Raw genomic sequence first — 20447 nt, 5'->3', positions numbered from 1 at the left:
AAAAAAAAAAAAAAACAAAACAAAAACAGAGACACAGTCTCTCCCTCTCACTGGTTCCTCTTCTTGTAACCCGGATATTTCTAGGGAAAATTTGGACCTGTCTTTTTCAGGAAAGGAAGCTAGAATTCAACTCTATTAGACAGAATGAAGACGATGCAGCACATTGCATTTGCATTCCAAATGAGACAATCAAAGAAACTGACCAATTTTATTGAAGAAATAAATAACAGTTGAGGGGCATCCCTGGCCAGTTCCACCAAAAATCCTTGCCTAATCAATCTAGAAATCTGGCATATTAGCATATGGCAGAAGTATTTACAACTAGGAAAAGAGCTACGGTTTCCAACATTTGCATAATCAACAGGGAATGACTTAAGTGAGGGTGCCCTTTGAAATGACTAGGCAACAGGGGGCCTGAGCACATGATCTTGGGATGTGTCAAGGGCAGCCGGAGGTATCCATTGCCACATCGGGAACCCTCCATAACTGGGAAAGGCCATCATCTTGTTTGCTCCAGGATGATAGGCAACTGGGGGTGGTGGCACAAAACCAGCTGGTAGAACAGTCATGGCTTTCACCTGTTGCTCCAGTTTTTCTTTGTCTGCCTTCAGTAGAAGCTTTTCTTCACGAAGCTCATTCTTCTCTGACTGCAATCGGAAAAAATTCTGAATACGTTTAGCTGAATGCCTAGAATTCGTGTCAGCATGATGCAGGTTAATTCACAAGCTAAAGGTTAAAATACCATCACCCAGAAATAAGGACAACCAAACTTGCCTTATAGGATGTATGAAAGGGATCAAGCTCCCATTAAATGGGCACTCATTGTTAATAACAAAAGTAACAATTAAACACAAGATGGAAAAATTACACATTACAATTAAAAATGATTAGAAACTATAACACAGCCAAAAATTGCAGTCCCCCCCCACCCCCAAAAAAAAAAAAAAAAAAAAAAAAATGAAAGGGATTCTGTATATTGACCATGATATTGCATGTACAAGCATCCAAAAATAAAAATAATAGTTGGAAGGACAGGGAATCTTTACTCCCTTAATACTCCAGCAAGAACCAGCACTGCTAAAAAATATAGTGGAATCTCATCTTGATGAACTTCAAGGAGGAGAATAGTTCATGTGCTCAAGAGAAAAGTGGACATGGTACGGTTCATGCTTCAGTTGTGGTCCAGGTGTAGGTTATAATGAAGCCCACTGATCCAGCTTTCTTCTTTTCTTTTGTTCTTCAAGTGATATTTCAGTAGATGTTTCTGAATTTTTTGGCATATAAAACAACCCTTAAGGACCACTCTTTGATTGTGTTAACAGGTCCATCCATTGCCCAGTTCTTGAGATATTGTAGTTTCTATGTTCTGATCATGTATTCAGTTTTTTTGTCACTTTGATCCTGGTCTACTGTAGGTAGGTTAGTGTTGTTCTCTTGCAGCCTAGCTCTGCCTACACTACATCTCCATCAATGTTTACAGCTGAATCCCCTTCTTTTTACCATCTATAAATAACAGTGGGATCCCCATTAACATCACATTGAAGCATTCTTTAAATCAATATCACATTCACATGGAGAAACACCTAATGTACCATTTCATTGTCAGCCAACATTCCCCACAGACTATCCATAATCATCATCTACTCCCAACACCCTCGTTGCAAGGGTCTTTATCCCCTCTATCACTGTTTTCTTATCACCCAAAAACAAAATGGACAACCAATTCATTGAACATGGAAACATCTATTCTCTTATCCATGTAAGAAAAGGAAACCAGAGGACAGCACCATAATCCTTTAGGTTTAGGATGAGGTAACTTTTGTTTAAGAAAAATTAGAAATCATGTGCAGTGGCAGCGCATATAGTGATTCAGATTACAAACTACTACAAAGATACAAAATGCTGACCTTTAAATTTTTTATGTCTTCTTGGAGCTTTTCATTTTCCTCTTTAAGCTCCTGAGATTCAGCTTTTAGCTGATTCAAAACACGGATCGCATCGCAGAGTATGGCAGATTTGTCAGTTTTAGGAGGTTTCCCAGGCTCCAAAATTGAACTCAAATCTACAAACCTGCAAGGAAGACAAATGAGATATTCCTTGATTAAACTTTCAAATCGCCTTGAAAAGTACAAGGAAATTATATAAGAATTCATAAAATTGATAGATTGCTCAAGTGACACTAATCCCTCCCCCCTCCCCCCAAACACACACACAAAAAAAAAGGATGCAAGCTGACAGGTGCTGCATGGTGAGTGTTTGTTCAAACATTTAATATATCAAAATTCTCTGCATCAATCCATCAAAAAATATATATATATATATATATATTTATCAAGAACGTTTAGCTCCTGAATCCACCAACAAACAACTGAAGTACAAGCAGGATGATAACAGAAAGAGCTACAACTGCTTCCTTAAAAAAGTTTTAAGAAAAAGAAGTGATGCGATCCCAGGGTTCCGAAACCCAGAGATAGGTTGCTTTGGGCCCACCAAAGTGATAAAATTTCAAATATAAAATAACAGTGGCAATTCTGTATATATTGTGAACAGTGGAGGTATTTTTGGAAGATAAAACAAATTCAGGACTAAATTGGAAACAAATGTTTAAGTAAGAGGGATTAATGGGAATTAAAGTAAGAAAGGACTAAATAGAACCCAATGTAGGGGCTTCTCAGTAATTTCAGAGGGCAGTCCTTAAAAACAAATAGGGCGAGCTTGTGGCACAACGGCTAGTTGCACTATTGCAACATGTTGGTCACAGCTTCAAAACTTGGAAACAACCTCTTCTGCGAAGTAGGGGGTAAGGCTGCGTACACTTGCCCCTCCTAGACCCTGCAGTAGCGGGAGCCTCGTGCACTGGGATGCTCTTTTTTAGTCCTTAAAAACAAATAGAAGATTGAATGCCTTCTTCTGCGTCTCGATAAGAAAGAGGGAGGTGGAAATCAGGTTCAACTCCAACTGAGAGAGGTCTCTCAAATGAAGTCCACTTGACCTGAAATTGTAAGGTAAGATTCTGCACTCAAAAATAATGTAGGATCAATCAACAACAGAACTAGTGATCAAGTATTAAAATACTGGTAATCCTTGCAAACAGGTTCTGGTGGTAATCAAAGAACCAGACATGAACTTCAATGTGATTCTCACAACAAAGAGGGTATTTGATCTGAACTCCCAGAGATTGATTCACTCTAGGGTAAGGAACCAGCACACAGAGGTTCAAGAAGAAAGGAGGAGAATCAACAGAAATCGCGACTCAACCTACTAGGACTGCCAATACCACCAGAAAGAGAGTAGGGTACCATAGGCAGTATTTGAATTCAAAACAGAAGAAGAACAAAGGGAGATGAAGGCTGGAGAGAAACTGAAAAAGGAAAGAGGTAGTTCCAGGAAGAAGACTATACCTGAGATACCCTAGGTTGAACCAGGGAAGAGGGAGAGAATAACAGTGAAAAAAGAGAGCATCATCACCACCGAGAGAGGTAACTCTCAAATTTCATCCAATGCTCCAGAAAAAAAATTCAAACAAAGAGCAGGGAAAAAAAAAATAAAAAAATATGCATGCCTGTCATTCATCCTGTCCCTCCGCATCTTCTCACGGCAAGCTTTAGAGCCTGGTCCGTTGCAGGACTCACTTCGCCCCCTATAATTAAACACCATTCATATAGTCATTAATATATAAAGGCCAATGAAATATTACAATAAAATAACCCCAACCACAATGAAATAGAAGAAAGTGGCTACACTAACTGAATCATCAACAAATGACCAACACTAAAGAGCCTCACTCCACCCAGGTGATGGGGCTTAACCACCTGAATTGATGGACAATCAATTATACAATCACCAAACCAAACACCATATAAGATTTGTGCATTTATCCAATATTTTAAACCCTTGAAACTTGGCTAATAAAGTAATAGGCACAACCAAATCCACAGTTCTTGGCAGGGTTTCATGGTTCTACCTATTGTAGACAGATTCTAAGTATAAAAGGTTTACTCAGAGGTGTCGCAATGAAACATCCAATATCATACAGGGATTAGAACTATGAGCCATTCAACAATCACCATTGATATAACATCACTGACTGGCTGTGATACACTAGTACTTGCTGATTTCATTATTTGTCAGGATTTTGACCTCAATATCTAAGACAAACTGCACTATGAAATGGTGCAACAAGAGCTGCAGGATGATATCAGTCACCCACTTACCATACTATTCATCAGAGAGAATATCAAGCATTGTTCCACGTAGGATTTAACTCATTGACTCAATAAGAGATCCTCTAAACCTCATCTAATGCATAGTAGTGAGTGCTATACGACAGCCAAAACTAAGTTAAATAAGTGGAATCATACAAACTCGATGAGGTCTTCGCACAACTGAATTAGGACATATATCATTGTCGAAACACAGAAATTGTGAAAATGAATACACCTTTATCCGACAAAAAGTAAACTCTGGTAACATACACAAGCTAAATGCATATGACTAATACCTTTTCCGTGTGCATCCTTTTTCTTCGGCCGCAGTTCCAGGGAGTGATACATCGAAATCCAGGCAAGAACTGCAAAAGAGAGGATCAACTATGATGTAAGCAGTGAAAGAACCAATTATGCAGACTTCCCCTGATTCATTCCACCAGTACTAAAGCAACAACAGGCATGCTCAGACACCATATTTTACAAACATACATCAATTTGAAATCAATCTTCCAGCGTACAATCTTAACCCGCCCAAATCCAGCTGCCTAGGTCAAAGTTTTTAATTAAGGGAGGGGGTGGGGGGTAATGGTCGACAAATTGAAATTCATAACAGAAAAAGAAATTTGATTTCCCTGATCAATCCAGTTGCCTGCCAATTTGGGTTTTTTTTCTTTTCAACCTGACGTATCAATAAAAGCAAAAATTCATACCCAATGACGCAGCTACGGAGATCATAATAAAAAAAGAGCAAAAGTTGAGAACAAGAATTAGAAATATAACCAAAAAAAAAATTGACACTCCATGAGATTCCCGCATTTTATCTATGAGTAGCCTCTTTGATCGAAATTATTGTCTATGAGGATCATAATCTAAGGCAGCAACCCAAAATTTCAAAATCTAATCAGACAGATCCCAACAAAACCCAAAAGAAAACCACTCTAATCTATAAAAGCTAAGAAATCAAATCCGCGAGAGAAATAATTACATAAAGAAAAAAATAAAGAGAATGGGGTTGAAGGAGACATACCTTTGATTATTGTTCCAAATAAAATCGGTAGATGCTGCTGCTGCTGCGTCCTCAATTATACTGTAATCGAGGATATTCCAATTACCATCCTGAAAAGAATCCATTATAACAAAGCAAGACGAAAGCTAATCTATAGATAGGATTTCACAGAAACAAACTTGAATTTCAAATCAAAACCTAAATCAAATCTAAATCTAAATCTAAATCTGATTCTTCAACCACCACTTCGGAGCTTGGAGAATGAGATTAATGAAAAGAAGAGAGAGATCGAGAAATCCCCAAGTCCCAAGATAATTACGATTTGTAAATTACATTGGAAATCGAGCTGGGTTTTCTGTTTCGACAACCCATGACCACTTGGAGCTTGACAGTGCCAAACAAGATTATTATTATTACCCATTTATTAGAGAAAAAAAAACTGAAAATGAAAAAAGGACAAAACCATCCCTGTCATTTTCCCCAAAATACCTTTGGGAGCTTACGTGGATGAGGGTATTGAGGTAATATAAGTCCAAGAAATGAAATAATGAATAAATTGGTATATTTCACGTGTCCCAAATGTGGATAATTTAGTGACGTAAGGAAATAAGCAAATGCAGTGCACGCAACCAAGAATAGGAAAGAAAATAAAAAACGCCGGCGGTGGAGTTGAAAAGTTGTGCGAGGTAGGAGGTGTAGGGGTTAATCAAGTGGGAGAATATGGATTCTAATCTGACGTAGAAGAAAAGACATTATGGATTTTTTTTTTTTTATGATTTTGATCGCCTCGTTGGGTCCACCAGTGGGAGTCTACCATCACAAGTGTAGTGATTAAAAAAATGGGAAGCGTCTGTTAGACTGTTACCACTCATCTGCATTCATCTTGCTGGTGGTCCAATCCCAATATTAGGTCAACGTTCAATCAACTTGGTCATACAAAATTCGTTGTGATTTTCAGACTTTCTTGTAGTGGCTTGATGAGTTGATTAGAGGTGCCTAATACCTTTCGTTTATCGTAAATTGATTTAGTTTGATATAGAATTAAATAATTAAATTTATGTATTAATACGTTTGAGTTTTAAATCTTAATCTAACTAACGATTCTTTATCAATTTTTGAGATCTAAAATTCTCATAGAATCAAATCCGGTTGATCCGGGTTTGAACTTTTGATTCATAGATGGTAGATGACTACTAAATCAAATTCATTGTGAGTCTCATTTTTGGGTAGCATTTATTTTCCAAATGGCTCTTTGAACAAGCCCAACTTGGTGACCACCCCTCTTGGGAATGGACGAGTATCCTACATGGCGTCAACCGCTATATAAATATTATATTTCATTTTTAGGGCAAGTCTTGGATCCCTCTTTTTGATGAGTATACAATACACTCTCCTATGCATCTGGATTGCTCTAATGACACATTTGTCTTAGATCTTACCAACCTTGTTGCATATTGGACGAACCTCCTTATTGAGGTGTCTATTTAGTTTGAGGGGAATGAATCCCTATTAGCTAGACTATACTGAGGCCCTCACAAGAAAAGGATCTTCTCTTTCACATTTGCATATAGACCCACTATCTAGGTTGGTTGAAAGAATTGGCCTTGTCTTAAAGGCAGATTTTTATAAAAATTTCAAGCATCCTAGGGTTGTTTAGTTGGACTTGTGCCCTTGTTGCAGGGAAGATGTTGAGATTGTGGAGCTTGCCCTCCTCATGTGCCCCTATGCCCAACAAGCATGGTTTGCTTCTTCTGTTTCCATGAGAACAACCTCTACTCCAAGCTTGTCTTTTTTATGAATAGATCCTCAAAGATAAGACTCCTAGCCAAACAAAAATGAGTAGAGTATACTCTTCATTGCCTATGCAGTTATTGTGTTGGAGATGTGGAAGCATCAAAATGCTAAAGTTTTAGTCACTATGCCTTCCTTGTCTTCTTAAATAACATTGGTAGATAGGTGTGTGGGAGAAGGCCTCTCTCATCTCTGGCTTCCATGGGGGCCATCCTTCCTCTACGCAGCATATCAAGGTCATGTGGCTTAAGATGGAGCTCACGTCATCTTCTCGGATGCAACCTTGTCTTCAATAATGGATCTCTACCATTATTGAGGATTTAAGCTTCTTCAAACTTATTTTGATTTTTTGCTTGTTCATACATGTAAAATAGAGCTGACAGCAACATTGTGGCTTATAATATTTCTAGATGTGCTGTGTGCTATCCTCATGAGGGTCTTTGGAAGTCCTTTCCTGAGGATATTGACTAACGAGGCTTTATAATTTTCCCCTTTCATAGTCTACCTTCTTTCCTATTTTAATGATCCAACTATCTACCAAATGACAATTTTGTTGACATTAAAATTCCATGAATATATTCTTCACATAATCAACTATCAATTTAGAAAAATTTTGACAATCCAATTTCCATCAATGGTCATTAAAAAAAAAAAAAAAAAAAAAAAAAAGGAGAACCATCTATGAACATTTTTTTTTTTCAAATAAGAATTTAAAATTAGTCGACAACTCAATTTGGCAACGTTGATTTGACTCTCAATAATCTAAGGGTACAATTCAAACATGATGGATATTATATTTGATATGATATGATATTAAATATTGACACGTGACTAATATAGGGGGACATTCTCATCTAATGATAAATTTCGAAAAAAAAGCCCTTTCACCCAAAAAAAAAAAAAAAAAGGTAAAAAGAAGCCCTTACACATGTTTCAAAAATGGCAAATCATGTTTAGAAACTTCTAGAATGTAAAAATAACATTTTCTATTTTATTTATAAAAAAATGAATTTCCATAGCTTTGGTTTCACATATGAAAGCTTAAGGATAATATTAATTCATGGAGGGCCAAGACCCATAAATTTGACTCTTTTTTTTTTTTTGAAAAAATTTGACACTTTTATCTAGTCAAAAAAGAATGTATTATTATTGAATATTGACCCAATGGATGGTTTACCGCAACGGGTGCAACCCTCCACCTGGCTCAATGTCAAATAAAAAGCTTCCTCTATGAGGCCTCGAAATAGTATTTTTCCATAGATACACTATAAAATGGGACCAAATGGATGGTTCTCTATGGCAGGATGAAACCAATTACAAATAACCAAATTCCACCATGGATTCATTCAAGCAATACAACTGACTGGTAACAGGGTTTTATTTTTCATATGAAGAGAAAAGTCTTTCATTTGACTTTTAAGCTTTTGCTTCTGCAAAAGTTTTCCATCCACTTCCATAAGGATTGGGATCACCTTCAACGACTCTTCTTCCATCCAACCTCTCACATACATGTATAGGGTTCTGTCAACTGTCAACCATCTGGGACTGCATGCACCCAAGTATTAGACTGTGTGTCTGTAACAGGTGGGAAAATCATTGGAAAGAATCCAAATCCCTTCCATATTGTTTTCCTGACACTTCCTACTAGGGCATTGCTTCTCTCTTCTGTCTCCCACTCTGATAGGACTACAGAAAACTTGGAACAACTAGGGTGGCAAATTGGCACTGGACTCCATGGGCATCTGGATAAAATGAGAGGCACCCTAATGTTAGGGATATCAAAAGTACCTTTTGAAACTCTCTCTCTCTCACACACACACACAAATGTTAAAGAGTATCATAGCAAGACCAGTACAATTACTAGATTCAAAACCCACACCAGCTTATTTCAGCTTTTGGGCATAAAGAAGGCCTATTAGGATTTAACAGATTGCTTTGAAACCTTTTAATCACTAAAAGCCATAAAATATATATATATATATATATAATTAAACCAAGAAAACACAACCCAATTATCTTATTTCTTGAGATCTAAAAGTTCCTTTCTCCAAGTATATCTTGCTTGTATCATGAATATAATCACTAGAGAATTGAAATTAGAATTGGGGAGTTCTGACTGCAACAGAGGCCTCTAAATATGAATTATTATTTTTCTATAAGTTCGAGTTGTCATGCACTTTCCATGATAAAGGTTAAAACTATTTTGTTGCATAAACTGAATTATATATACGCCAAGTACATTATAAAAATAAAATATTTCTGCTATCAGAATTCTGTTTCCATCTTAAGAGGAGAATTCCCAAAAAATGAAAGGCACGGTTATCGATCAAAAATGCCCCCATGCAGGATCGAACTACAGACCTTCAGTTTACAAGACTGACGCTCTACCACTGAGCTATAGGGGCCTTATTATTTCTATAAGTCTTATCACTAAAAAATAGTATTTGAAACAATAATTTTTTGCTCTCATTTTTCTAGAGGAAAGAAACAGATAGATGGAACGCTGGTGTAAGCCATATATTATTTCTAGGGAGAGGAATAGACACACCACCTGTGTATAGTAAACTAGCGGATGACACCAACAGAATTTGAATCCATTCAATTATGGCTTGAACATATTTTATTAACACCAGGGAGTTAGTTATTAGGGGAGTCAATTTTCGGCTTGGCCCGACCCAAATAATTAGTTGTTCTTGGTGCACAGTGTAAGCCCGACTAGCCTGACCAGTTACAAGCTTGACTCAATCCGACGCATTTCACTTGACTGTTTATATGTATACTTTGAATTTATTTATTTATTTATTTTTATTTTATTTTTTTAATGTCTATCAACTAATGATGCATTAGCATGTTTTAAGCCCAATTATGGTCCAATTAGCTCGATTAGCCCAGTTAGTATAAGTCCAATTAAAGTCCAAACCAAGATAAACACCGACTCATTTCTTAAATAAGCAAGTCATGGTGCAAGGATAGGCCCACCAAGCTAGCCTAGGCCTCACTGAGACCAGCTTGGTCCACCAATTGAAACCCCTACTTATAACCAACAAATGGAAAGACCTGAGTTTCAACAAAGTTCTGCTCCTTTCAATCATGGTATATGACTGCGTACTCTTCCTAGAGTCTCAACAGCAGCTAGTTAGCCAGACTCACACATAGAATATAAATCTTCCTAATGGTGGCCTTATGAAGCCAATAGAACGGCTATACCACTTCCTCCAGGTCCATCTAGGTGGGTTCGGGACCTTGGAAGGTCCGATAATGGCGGAAACATGCAGATCAGATGATTGAAAGTGATGGACAATTTTAGGAAGGAATGCCCTTCTTCAAAGGCAAGTTCTTCTTGGCCGTAGCATGAAAAAGTGTGCTTCTTTGACCAATATAGGTTGATGACGTGGCTGGTTTCATAGTATTATCAAACGGGCACATTGTAATTTAAATTTCCTACATTTAATTAATTGAAGTAATGAAATTTTTTATTTTACGAGGGTGAAACACTAAATTCATGTGATCCTATGTTTGGGTGTGGCAATTATGTGATTAAGTGACGTTCTTTTTCCCTAAATATACATAGAGAGAAATATCCTATGTCCGAGAGCATAGCATATGCGAGATCGATGCTAGGGGGTAGAGGTTTCATTTCGTAGGAGAGATTTGAAAGGAGAGAGAGAAACAAGAAATATTGACGCAAGTCATAATCCTAGATACGCACTATCACATAATGAGCCATTGGATTCACACTTCTTATTCTCTCCCCTCAAACTGAACAATTCTCTCCCTCATTCTCATCATTGACGAGGTTTCCCACTTTGTTGCAGAAAACTTTTACTCTTTTTTTTCCAGTGTTGAGAGATTGAGTTTTAATATTACAAGTCTATGGTAATTCAAATTGCATCTCTATGCTACCTCTTTAGTTCTATAAAAGTGGGTTCAATCTCAATCTCATACGAAATCCCAGCAGCTACCCAATGAAGCAGCTGCAACTGGAACCATGTCATCTCATCTCTATATAGCTTGTCCTCAATTCAAGAGCTGGTCCATGACTCCATGAGGACAATTATTAATACAAATCTGATGAACGGTCAAGGACTTCAGCTCTACCTAATTTTGAGTTACTTCCATTTATGTCATCCCATCTCAACTCTTGTACCAAAAAAAAGAAAAAAAAAAAATTACATCTCAACTCTCCTTGAGAGTAAAACACATACCTAAGAAGAAGTAAAATCATAAAATTTATCTTGATTTTGTATTTTAATTTTCTCTCTAAAGCAAAGAACACCTTAAATCTAATGATAATTAAAAGTTCAGAAAAATAATAATGAAACGATCTCCTTAGGAGTACCATTGAAGTTCTTCACCTTTTTCTATCATACTTAGAATTATTAGTAAACAATAATAGGATCTCGGTTTGATCCCATTAACTAAATGCATGGGACGGTATTAGGATTAGCACCTAGATATTGATACCAGTATAAACTCAACTCAAATACCAGGGACCATACTAATTGACACCCTTAGGGGTTTGTAGCTTCTGTCGGATTCAACCAGAGCCCAACTTAAACCAAAATTTTAAACTCAAATTAGATAAGGATTATTGGAAACATATAAAACACAGATTTACTAGTTCATCTAACATGCCCTATATTCATGTCAAACCATAATCAGATAATCAGAGCTTTCATTATTTAGATAAAGAAATTACAAAAATCTCACACCCCCTTTTTATGAGATAATCTCTTATATATAACATCTTGCATAATTAATGATAAAACCCTAATCGTTGAAAATAGAAAACTTTGATAAAAATAACAAACTAAAATAGTGATTCTCTGCTCCTAATTGACTATATGGAGCATTGAAACTTTTTCTCCTTTCAATCTATAATTATTTTTCTACAAAATGAAAATAACAAAGGAAATTTTATCCTCCACTTCTGATGCCGTCCTCAAAAGCTTTGACTGAAATAGCATTCTAGATTCTAACTCTAAAAAATCCTCTCTCTTACGGTCAGATATCCTTCTCTCTCTCTCTCTCTCTCTCTCTCTCAAATTCAAGTCTACATTGTAGACTGACATTACACAAGTAGACAGTTTGTCGGTGCTCTTTTTTTTCCTATCACATTACACGGTTTTGACTGCTCACCAGGAAACACGTTCGTTGAGGCCCCACCCTTTGCGTTAGTGTCAATAGGGACCCACTCTTTGTTTGTAGAAAAATAGTTTTCCACAAATAAATGTGGGAGCTTCTTTGACGTCAGATTAGAATCTCATTGTCAATCATATAAGCCAATTCATACTTTCTTACTCCCATTATTGGAAATTTACAAGGGAAAGCGTCTAGACTTGGTCCAGAATCCAGATCACTGACCCCATTATCACTTAACTTCTAGACTTCGTCGAGGTCTTCCTCTGACTTCTGAGGTTCCTTCCTCTGGTTTCTCCTCTTCCTTCCACCTTAAAATGTCCAAAAATCTTCTCATCTCTCATCACTTTTCTAATTCAACTCACTTGGGTTTTCTGTCTCCATAGCCATCTCCCCTGTTTCTGCAACTTTGAAGAATTACAAACCCATTAATGTCTTCCCGAGTTTCTTCATTTCGTCATTGAGAAGTGGTTTTCTTCTCGTTCCCCTGCTTCTCTTGCAATCTCTCAATTAGTCCATTCAATCCCATTTGGATTTTCTTCTCTAGCTCTTCCCTTCGATGAAGAGGCTTGAAAATCAACCTGGAACTCATCCTCCCTTTCCCCCCATACCTCACCCAGGAAATACGAATTGTGAGCCACCCATTCTTTCTTCTCCTCCTCCTTCTCAGGCCACCGGCTTCCCTATCATAGTCATTGCTATACTAGGGATCCTGCTGACATCAATTTTACTGGTGGTTTACTATGTCTTCTTCATCAAATGCTGTTTCAACTGGAACCGTTATGATGATATCCTAAGACGTTTCTCAGTCTCACAAGCTCGAAGACAAGAGGATCCCATTATGGTATATGCTCCAGTAGTGAGGCGAGGCCTTGATGAAGCTTTGATCTGTGCAATCCCAATTATTCAGTTCAAGAAAGGAGGAGATAGCAGAGAAAATGAAGAGATGATGAGTCTTGTGGATTGTGCAGTTTGTCTAAATGAGTTTCAAGAAGAAGAGAAAATAAGAATTCTACCCAATTGCAAGCATGCTTTCCATGTTGACTGTATCGATGTGTGGCTTCAAAACAATGCCAATTGCCCTCTTTGCAGATCAAGCATTTCTAACACAACCCAGATCCCCATGATCAAATCATTTCACCCACTTCTTCTTCTCAAGATCCAACTCCATTTAACGAAGATTTCGTAGCGATTGACTTGAGGGATGAAAGGGATGAACAGAGTGTGGGTCAAACAAGCCATAGACGTCAAGGAACAGAGGATTCAGGAGAGGTTTCAGTGGAATCAATAAGCCATTCTCCAAGGAAGCTCGAACAGAGACTTGTACAAAAGAAAGCTAGGAAGTTGCAGCATATGTCAAGTATGGGAGATGAGTGCATCAATGTCAGAGGGAAAGATGATCGGTTCTCAACCCAACCCATCAGGAGATCTTTCTCCATGGACTCTTCAGCTAATTGGCAGCTCTACCTATCAATCCAAGAGATCATAGAACAGAACAAGAATCTCAATGAGGTTAGCACTGATGAAGGTTGTAGTAGTAGAGTTCGCAGATCGTTCTTCTCATTTGGCCAAAGCAGAAGATCCAGGAGTGCTGTTCTTCCCATTCAAGATGAACCATATTAGTTTTGTTTCTCGTTATCATTTTCATTTACTATGACATTGAAATTGTTGAGCGGCCATTGAATAGTTTGTGATGTAATGATCGGTTCAGTTTAGTGTATAGCAATTTGAGTTTTGGGTATATGTGAAGCTTTAGAAAGAAAATTAATTTAGTAGTAACTGAATCATGGGCATGATTATAAGCACATCTTCTAGAGGAAGAGCCCAAAAGTTCCAATCAAGAATTTGTAATAAATTATTGGTCAGGTTTATGGATGAGTGCTCTTGGAGTAGTTGTTCTACTGAACCTATGTGCCTATGACTTCATTTCCCAATAAATGATCCCGAGATTGAGATTTTCTACATCACCCAAGGTGAATACATCATAACCATTTGTAGCAACCATTTTATTTGAATTGAAAATCCAATTAGTATCACAAAAACTTTCAAAGAGTGCCGGGTTATAATGTAAATCATATCGCATAGTAGAATGGTACTCTTTAAATATTAAAAAAAAAAAAAAATTAACAATCTAACCAAGGCATCCCAGTGTTCTTGTCTAGGTTTTTTAGTAAATTGGTTTAACTTCCCTATGGAGACTGGCAATTTCAGGTCTAGTACAATTTATCGGGTATGAGACAATCTATTATGTGAGAATAATTCTTTTGAGATATTAGTTCTCCCTCTTGCTTTTGAAAATAACTTCCAACAATCAAAGGTGTACTTCATGATTTATCATCAGAAAAGTCATACTTTGTAGAAAAATGTTTACCACCCTTTTGGCATCTTTGTGGAATCTCATTGTCAAGCATTTTTTTGGGGTAAGAATTGTCAAGCATTTGTTAGTGCAATTGTGTAGTTAGTTCATAGTTCATACTTTCCTGGTGTCATTATCAGAATTCAGAATTTAACCCCCACCCTCCTAAAAAGAAAAAAAAAATTCCGAATTTACGAGGAAAAAAAAAAGAATTCAGAAGGGTCGAGATCACTTTATTACTACCATCATCTCTAACGTCTAGACTTCGTTGAGGTCTTGGTCTAACTTCTGAGGTCCCTCCCCTCTGGACTTTGCTCCTCCTTCCACCATAAAATGTTCAAAAATCTTCTCAAGTCTAGTCAGTTTTCTTATCTAACCCATTTGGGTTTTGTCTCCATAGCCCTATTCATCTCCCCTGTTTCTGCAACTTTGGACAATTACAAAGCCATTTATGTCTTCCCAAAAGTTTCTTTACGTTTTCTCTCAAGTCTCGACATCTTCCCTCACCAAGGATTTACTGCCTTTCACCTTAGTTTCTACTTCGCTTTGTTGCGCCCTTTCCTTTTAAGATCCTAACAAAGAAAACCCGCCAAGCAATCACGTCCCCCACCCACCCCACCTCACCCTCCCCCTCCCCACTGCTTCTCTTACAGTCTCTCAGTTAGTCTATCCTAGCTCATTTAGATTTTCTTCACTAGATCTTCCCAGAAATGGAATCCATTCCAACCCAACAAACGAATTATTGGCCACCCACGCTTTCTTCTCCTTCTCCGGCTTCTGGCTTCTCCATCTTAGCCATAGCTATGTCAGTAATCGTGACCTATTTTACTCCTCAGATGCTTCCCCATCTCAAAAGATCGACGACGACAAGAGGATCCCGTTATGGTATACTTTCGGGCAGGGGTGAGTCGAGGCCTTGATGAATCATTGAATCGTGAAATCCCATTTATTCAGTTCAAGAAGGGAGGAGAGAGCAGAGAAATCGAAAAGCAGAGAAGCTAATGGTTCTACCGAATTGCAAACACGCTATCCATATAGACTGCATCGATGTGTGGCTTCTGAACAACGCCGGTTGCCCTATTTGCAGAGCATACATTTCTAGCACAACTCAAATTCCAACCAGTGATCATTTCATCACCCACCTCTTTTCCTCTGGATCCAACTCCACTAAATGAAGATTTTATAGTGATTGAATTGAGGGATGAACAGAGTATCGGTCAAACAAGTCAAGGAAGAGGGAATTCAGGAGAGATTTCAGTACAATCAATAATCCCTCCTCCAAGGAAGCTAGAACAGAGACTCGTGCACAAGAAGGCAAGGAATTTGCATCATATGTCAAGCATGGGAGATGAGTGCATCAATGTCATAGGGAAAGATGATCAGTTCTCAATCCGGCCCATCAGGAGATCTTTCTCAATGGACTCTTCAGCCGATCAGAAGCTCTACGTATCTATACAAGAGATCAATGAGGTTAGCACTGTTGAAGGTTGGAGTAGTAGAAGAGTTCCCAGATCGTTCTTCTCATTTGGCCAAAGCAGAGGATCCAGGAGTTCTGTTCTTCCTACCCAAATGGAGCCTTGAATTGAAGATTAACCCTATTAGTTTTGCTTTTCTTTATCATTCTCTGTTAAGACTGTTACTATGATATTTTAATTGTTAGGCAGCCATTGAATGGTTTGTGATATAAGTAAAGATCAGTTAAGTGTAGTGTATACTAATGAATAAATATTAATTGAATCAATTGCGTTTATTTTCTTTTCTATTTTAGAAGGAATTGCAAAAGAAGAAGAGGAAAGCAAGAAAAAGGGTACCCAAGTTGTTTAACAGTGAACTTCATTCCAACCAAGATTCTCAAGAGAGGGATGGAATTAATGAAATTTGGATAGATTTATGTTGATATGGTATTTGTTAAATGAGGAGAGAGAACATAGATACCATATCCATGGACCAAGGACGTTCACAGACATGAAGATTCACCTGATTCAATTTTTCTTACGTTCAATCAAAACGGAGAAAGTAATTTTATCAAGAGAAATCTGAAGAGGGCTCATATTAGCAAAAGTTACAAGGCAATCACTTGTAACAAGCAAGGCCATACAATTTTGTTTCATGATACAAGTCGCCTTGTGCTCCTTGGGTGTCCAAAGCAATTGGGTTATCCCTCAGATGATCATCTTTTCGGTAAGAACAGATGGAACAATAAACTGATAAGATTTTTGGTCAGTGGGTATTTCTTTTATCTCTGAATCAAATCCCACTAGTTGTTCTCAAGGTGTTGATGAAAGAGGGCACCAATATTGCTAGTGTTGGGGATATGCGCAACTACAAGAAAGAATCCAAGCAAACACAAGGAATTTAACGTATTTCGGCAATATTGTCTACATTCACCTGAGTGAATCAAAGATTTTTCATTGAAAAACATTCTACACCACTCTCTACCTTACAAAGTCTCATTTGTTTCTCTAGGTTTTTTTCACAGAGAATATATATATATATATATATATATGAACCTTAATCCTTGTATAATTATAGTTAAGAAAATTTATGGTGCCACCCCTTGAGGTATGCCATTTTTAATAAAACCCCCTACATACTGAAAATTATAACCGGACCCCTTACCATTTGTATCCATGAGGGAATATGTGTTAAGGTATGATGTCAGCTGACTAATTTTTTTTTTTAAATTTCAAAATAACCTCATAAAATGTGAACTACCAAATATGCCGTGTGCCCAACAAGCTATTATCTCCCATTCCTTTCCCTTCTTCTTCCCAAATTGAAGAACCAGAACCCAACGACCATTGTTAACTCCTCAAAGTCTTACATATCATTAATAGTATGGAATTCCCAAACCTCGGCGGAGAAGAAGACGATGAGATCATGAAAGGACTCATCTTGTGATGAGGCCAAAGCCCTTTACATATAATGGTATATCAATTTTGATCATGAATATGAGTGCAACATTTGCTGGATGCATCATTGATGTTGGATAGATTGGAGGTGGGAAACAACCACAACCTTCTTAAGGGGTGCAACAGTGGGGGATGGTTTCTTCGTCCTAAAAGAAATTCTCACTTAATTTAAATAAATATAAGGTAAATATAAGGGAGTCATAAAATTCTATTAAGAAAGAAAGAACATTATCCGCTAGTGTTTGTCTATGCTTAGATACAATAGGTGCGAAAAAATCACGCTGCCCCACCGAATTAAAAATACTTGCGTGTGTCCTCCCATTGGCCACGTCCGGTGGCATATATCTACACATGCGAGTAGATTCTCTTACCCTTCTCCTTCTTTTTTATTTGAGAAATTTACTATCAGTCCCCTACACTTGGCCTATATTTACTAAAAATCCCCTACCTTTTACTTTTTTTATTGATACTCCCTTACTTTTTGATTTTTACATCTCTTTCTCATTTGTTATTTTTAAATGCCCAGATTACCCTTCATTTTCACTTATAACCTATTACATTCTTTTTATTTTTTCAAATTGATTGGCTCAAAGCATGGTTTCAACCAAACTACTAGCAAGTTTTGTCTTATCTAACCATCTATGATATTCTAAATTAAAAAAAGAATAATTTTGTAGCCGATCTATATCTATATCGGTATCATATGTTCCAATCGAGTGCCACACTTTTTTTATTTTTTTTAATCCTTAGATTGGCTGAGACCGATACCAATCTAATACCAATAAAAAAATAGATTGCTAAATTTGTGATCATGGATGAGATAAAAAAAATAATAATAATAAATGAACAACATCCCTAATGATTGGATGAGATGAAATAAAAAAATAATGATAATAAATACATAATATCTTTAAGGACAGATCAACTATGTCAATATCCTTGATGATTGGATGAGACAAAACTTGTTAAGTGATTTGGTTCAAACCATATTTTAAACCAATTAATATGAAAAAAATGTAATAGGTTACAAGTGAAAAGGAAGGGTAATCTGGGTATTTAAAAAGAGTAGGAAAGAAAGAAATGTAAAAATTGAAAAGCAGGGAGTATCAGTAAAAATGTAAAAAGCATGGGAGTTTTAGTAAATATAAGCCAAGTGTAGGGGAGTGATAGTAAATTTCTTTTTTATTTATTTTTTCATTTTTTTTATAATATAATATATATAATATATGAAAAAGTGATATACAAATGAACACTGAAATGGAAGATTAAATGCCAACATCTTATTGCTTGTCAAATCCCTCTCCATGCATTCAACCTTCAATGGTCTCAGCGGATCGAGATCAGATATATGGAGTTGGAGACATAGCCCAACAACATTCCGTCATTGAGAGAAAGACTCATCCAAACAATCCAAAAAAATAGGACTCTAACTATCGAACTTCCGGAGGAAATGTGTTGTGGGACCGTGGAAGGTGGCTGCTCAAGGGGCAGCAGGAGGTGGTAGGGTGTCTTGAATATTGTCTTTGAGAAGGAGTGATTCTGATTGATATGCCAGCGTATAAATGACCGCTGTGGAGAACCAGCCAGTTTTTCGGGAGGGGAGGAGTTGGCGGTGAGGGTAAGGTTGGGGAAAAGGATGGGAAATGCTACATTGGTGGACTGCAGGAGCGAGATCGAGGGATTGAAAGAAGGTTCAATGGAGGTGGAAGAAAGAGGGAAAAGAGAGGGTGTAGTGGTGATGAGCAGAATGGAGTTGTAATATCAGATACCTTGAATTAGAGTCGGAAAGAGGGTTCAATGGAGGTGGAAGAAAGATGGGAAAGGAAAGGTGAAATGGCGATGCTACGAACGGAGTTGCAATATAAAATGCATTGAACGGCTAAAATTCCATTATACACCACTAAAGTATGGCTAGATACCTCTCCATTAGTCATTTTGGTGGATCAACTTTTTTATCTTCTCCTACTCTTAAAGACTAAAGGTTTGAATAATGGGAATCATTGCCGCCCATTCCCGTTTGATTTCAATCCGAATTGGGATGAATCAGCCCGAATCAACCATGAATTGAGAATAATCGATTAAAAGAAAAAATAAAAAACCGATTTGTAGAATTGGTTTTGGCCACAGCCTATTCAGCCATCTCGATTTCCTGAACAGAGGGGTATCGATACTTAAATCGAAGCTGTAAAGCCGGATGGAGCTAATTGAATCTGGATCAAATCAAACCAAAGGTTTATTGGGTCAATTTTGATTTGAGTGATTGTAATCCCATGAATAAATCGAATCACACCAAAATTCGAATGAACTTAAAATTAAACTGAAACCAACTCAAAACTCACAGACCAAAAATCAATTTTTTTGCATAGTTTTATATGAAAAATCAAACTCAAATCGAACAATATAAGAGCCAAATTGCATCAAAACTGAAATGATATCGAAACCAAAATTCCTTCTTGGTTTAAATTGATTTCATCATTTTCATACCCAAACTGATTTAATCCAAAGCAAATCAGGTCAAACTGATACGTTGACACCGCTACCTGAACGGTACCAACCAAGGACCGCCGCCGCAAAGGCTATTTGCTTAGGTCATAGGAATAAAATTCCCGTCGAGGTGTGAAAATGAGAATTTTCTTTTTCTAAAGGTAAATTTATAAGGTGGTGGTACCTACGGAGGTGGGAATACATTTCCACGTGGCTAATGATACAGTAGAACAACATTCCTCAGATACAAAATGGACACGTGGTGCAAAAATAGAATTCTTTTTTTCTTTTGTTAAATTATAATAAAGGGCTAAAGTATGAGACTTAAAGAAGATGCAGAGTATTTGAAGGAATAGTGGTGTCCCTGGCTGACCTAATACGTGACATCTAATGCCAATGAGCACGAGGGAAAATTAATCCATCCACCCCTGCCCTATGGCCTTTCCGGCATAGACCCTCTTTACCTTATTTTTCTGGTAAATGCCTCCTTATATCTTCTTTTTTCTGGTAGGGACAAGAAATGGAAGAAAGAGAGGGGGGGGGGGGGGGGG

The 20447-nt window shown here is 37.3% G+C and overlaps 1 protein-coding gene, 1 non-coding gene and 2 pseudogenes across 3 annotated transcripts; 2 read left to right on the top strand and 2 right to left on the bottom strand.

Moving 5' to 3' along the window:
- Positions 1-181: 181 nt before the first annotated feature.
- On the bottom strand, positions 182-5604 carry LOC122078226 (transcription factor bHLH115-like). Of its 2 annotated transcripts, XM_042644118.1 has the most exons (6): positions 5548-5604; positions 5236-5324; positions 4502-4570; positions 3563-3640; positions 1908-2070; positions 182-647 (listed from the first exon to the last, which is right to left on the bottom strand). In XM_042644118.1, the coding sequence occupies exons 1-6, from the start codon at positions 5584-5586 to the stop codon at positions 399-401; spliced, it is 687 nt and encodes a 228-aa protein (XP_042500052.1). In that variant the 5' UTR covers positions 5587-5604; the 3' UTR covers positions 182-398. The 2 variants fall into 2 exon arrangements, with proteins under 2 accessions (XP_042500052.1, XP_042500053.1); XM_042644119.1 differs by having other exon boundaries at positions 5236-5604.
- Positions 5605-9338: 3734 nt separating this feature from the next.
- Positions 9339-9410, bottom strand: TRNAT-UGU. The gene has a single exon. It is a non-coding gene; the product is annotated as a tRNA-Thr (tRNA).
- Positions 9411-12365: 2955 nt separating this feature from the next.
- LOC122079145 lies at positions 12366-14019 on the top strand (annotated as a pseudogene).
- Positions 14020-14727: 708 nt separating this feature from the next.
- On the top strand, positions 14728-16143 carry LOC122078385 (annotated as a pseudogene).
- The last annotated feature ends 4304 nt before the right edge of the window (positions 16144-20447 follow it).

Source organism: Macadamia integrifolia, chromosome 5 (assembly GCF_013358625.1).
Source record: "Macadamia integrifolia cultivar HAES 741 chromosome 5, SCU_Mint_v3, whole genome shotgun sequence".
Classification (NCBI taxonomy): Eukaryota; Viridiplantae; Streptophyta; class Magnoliopsida; order Proteales; family Proteaceae; genus Macadamia; species Macadamia integrifolia.
The sequence above is the reverse complement of the archived record's forward strand: the minus strand, read 5'-3'. Positions and strand labels throughout refer to the sequence as shown.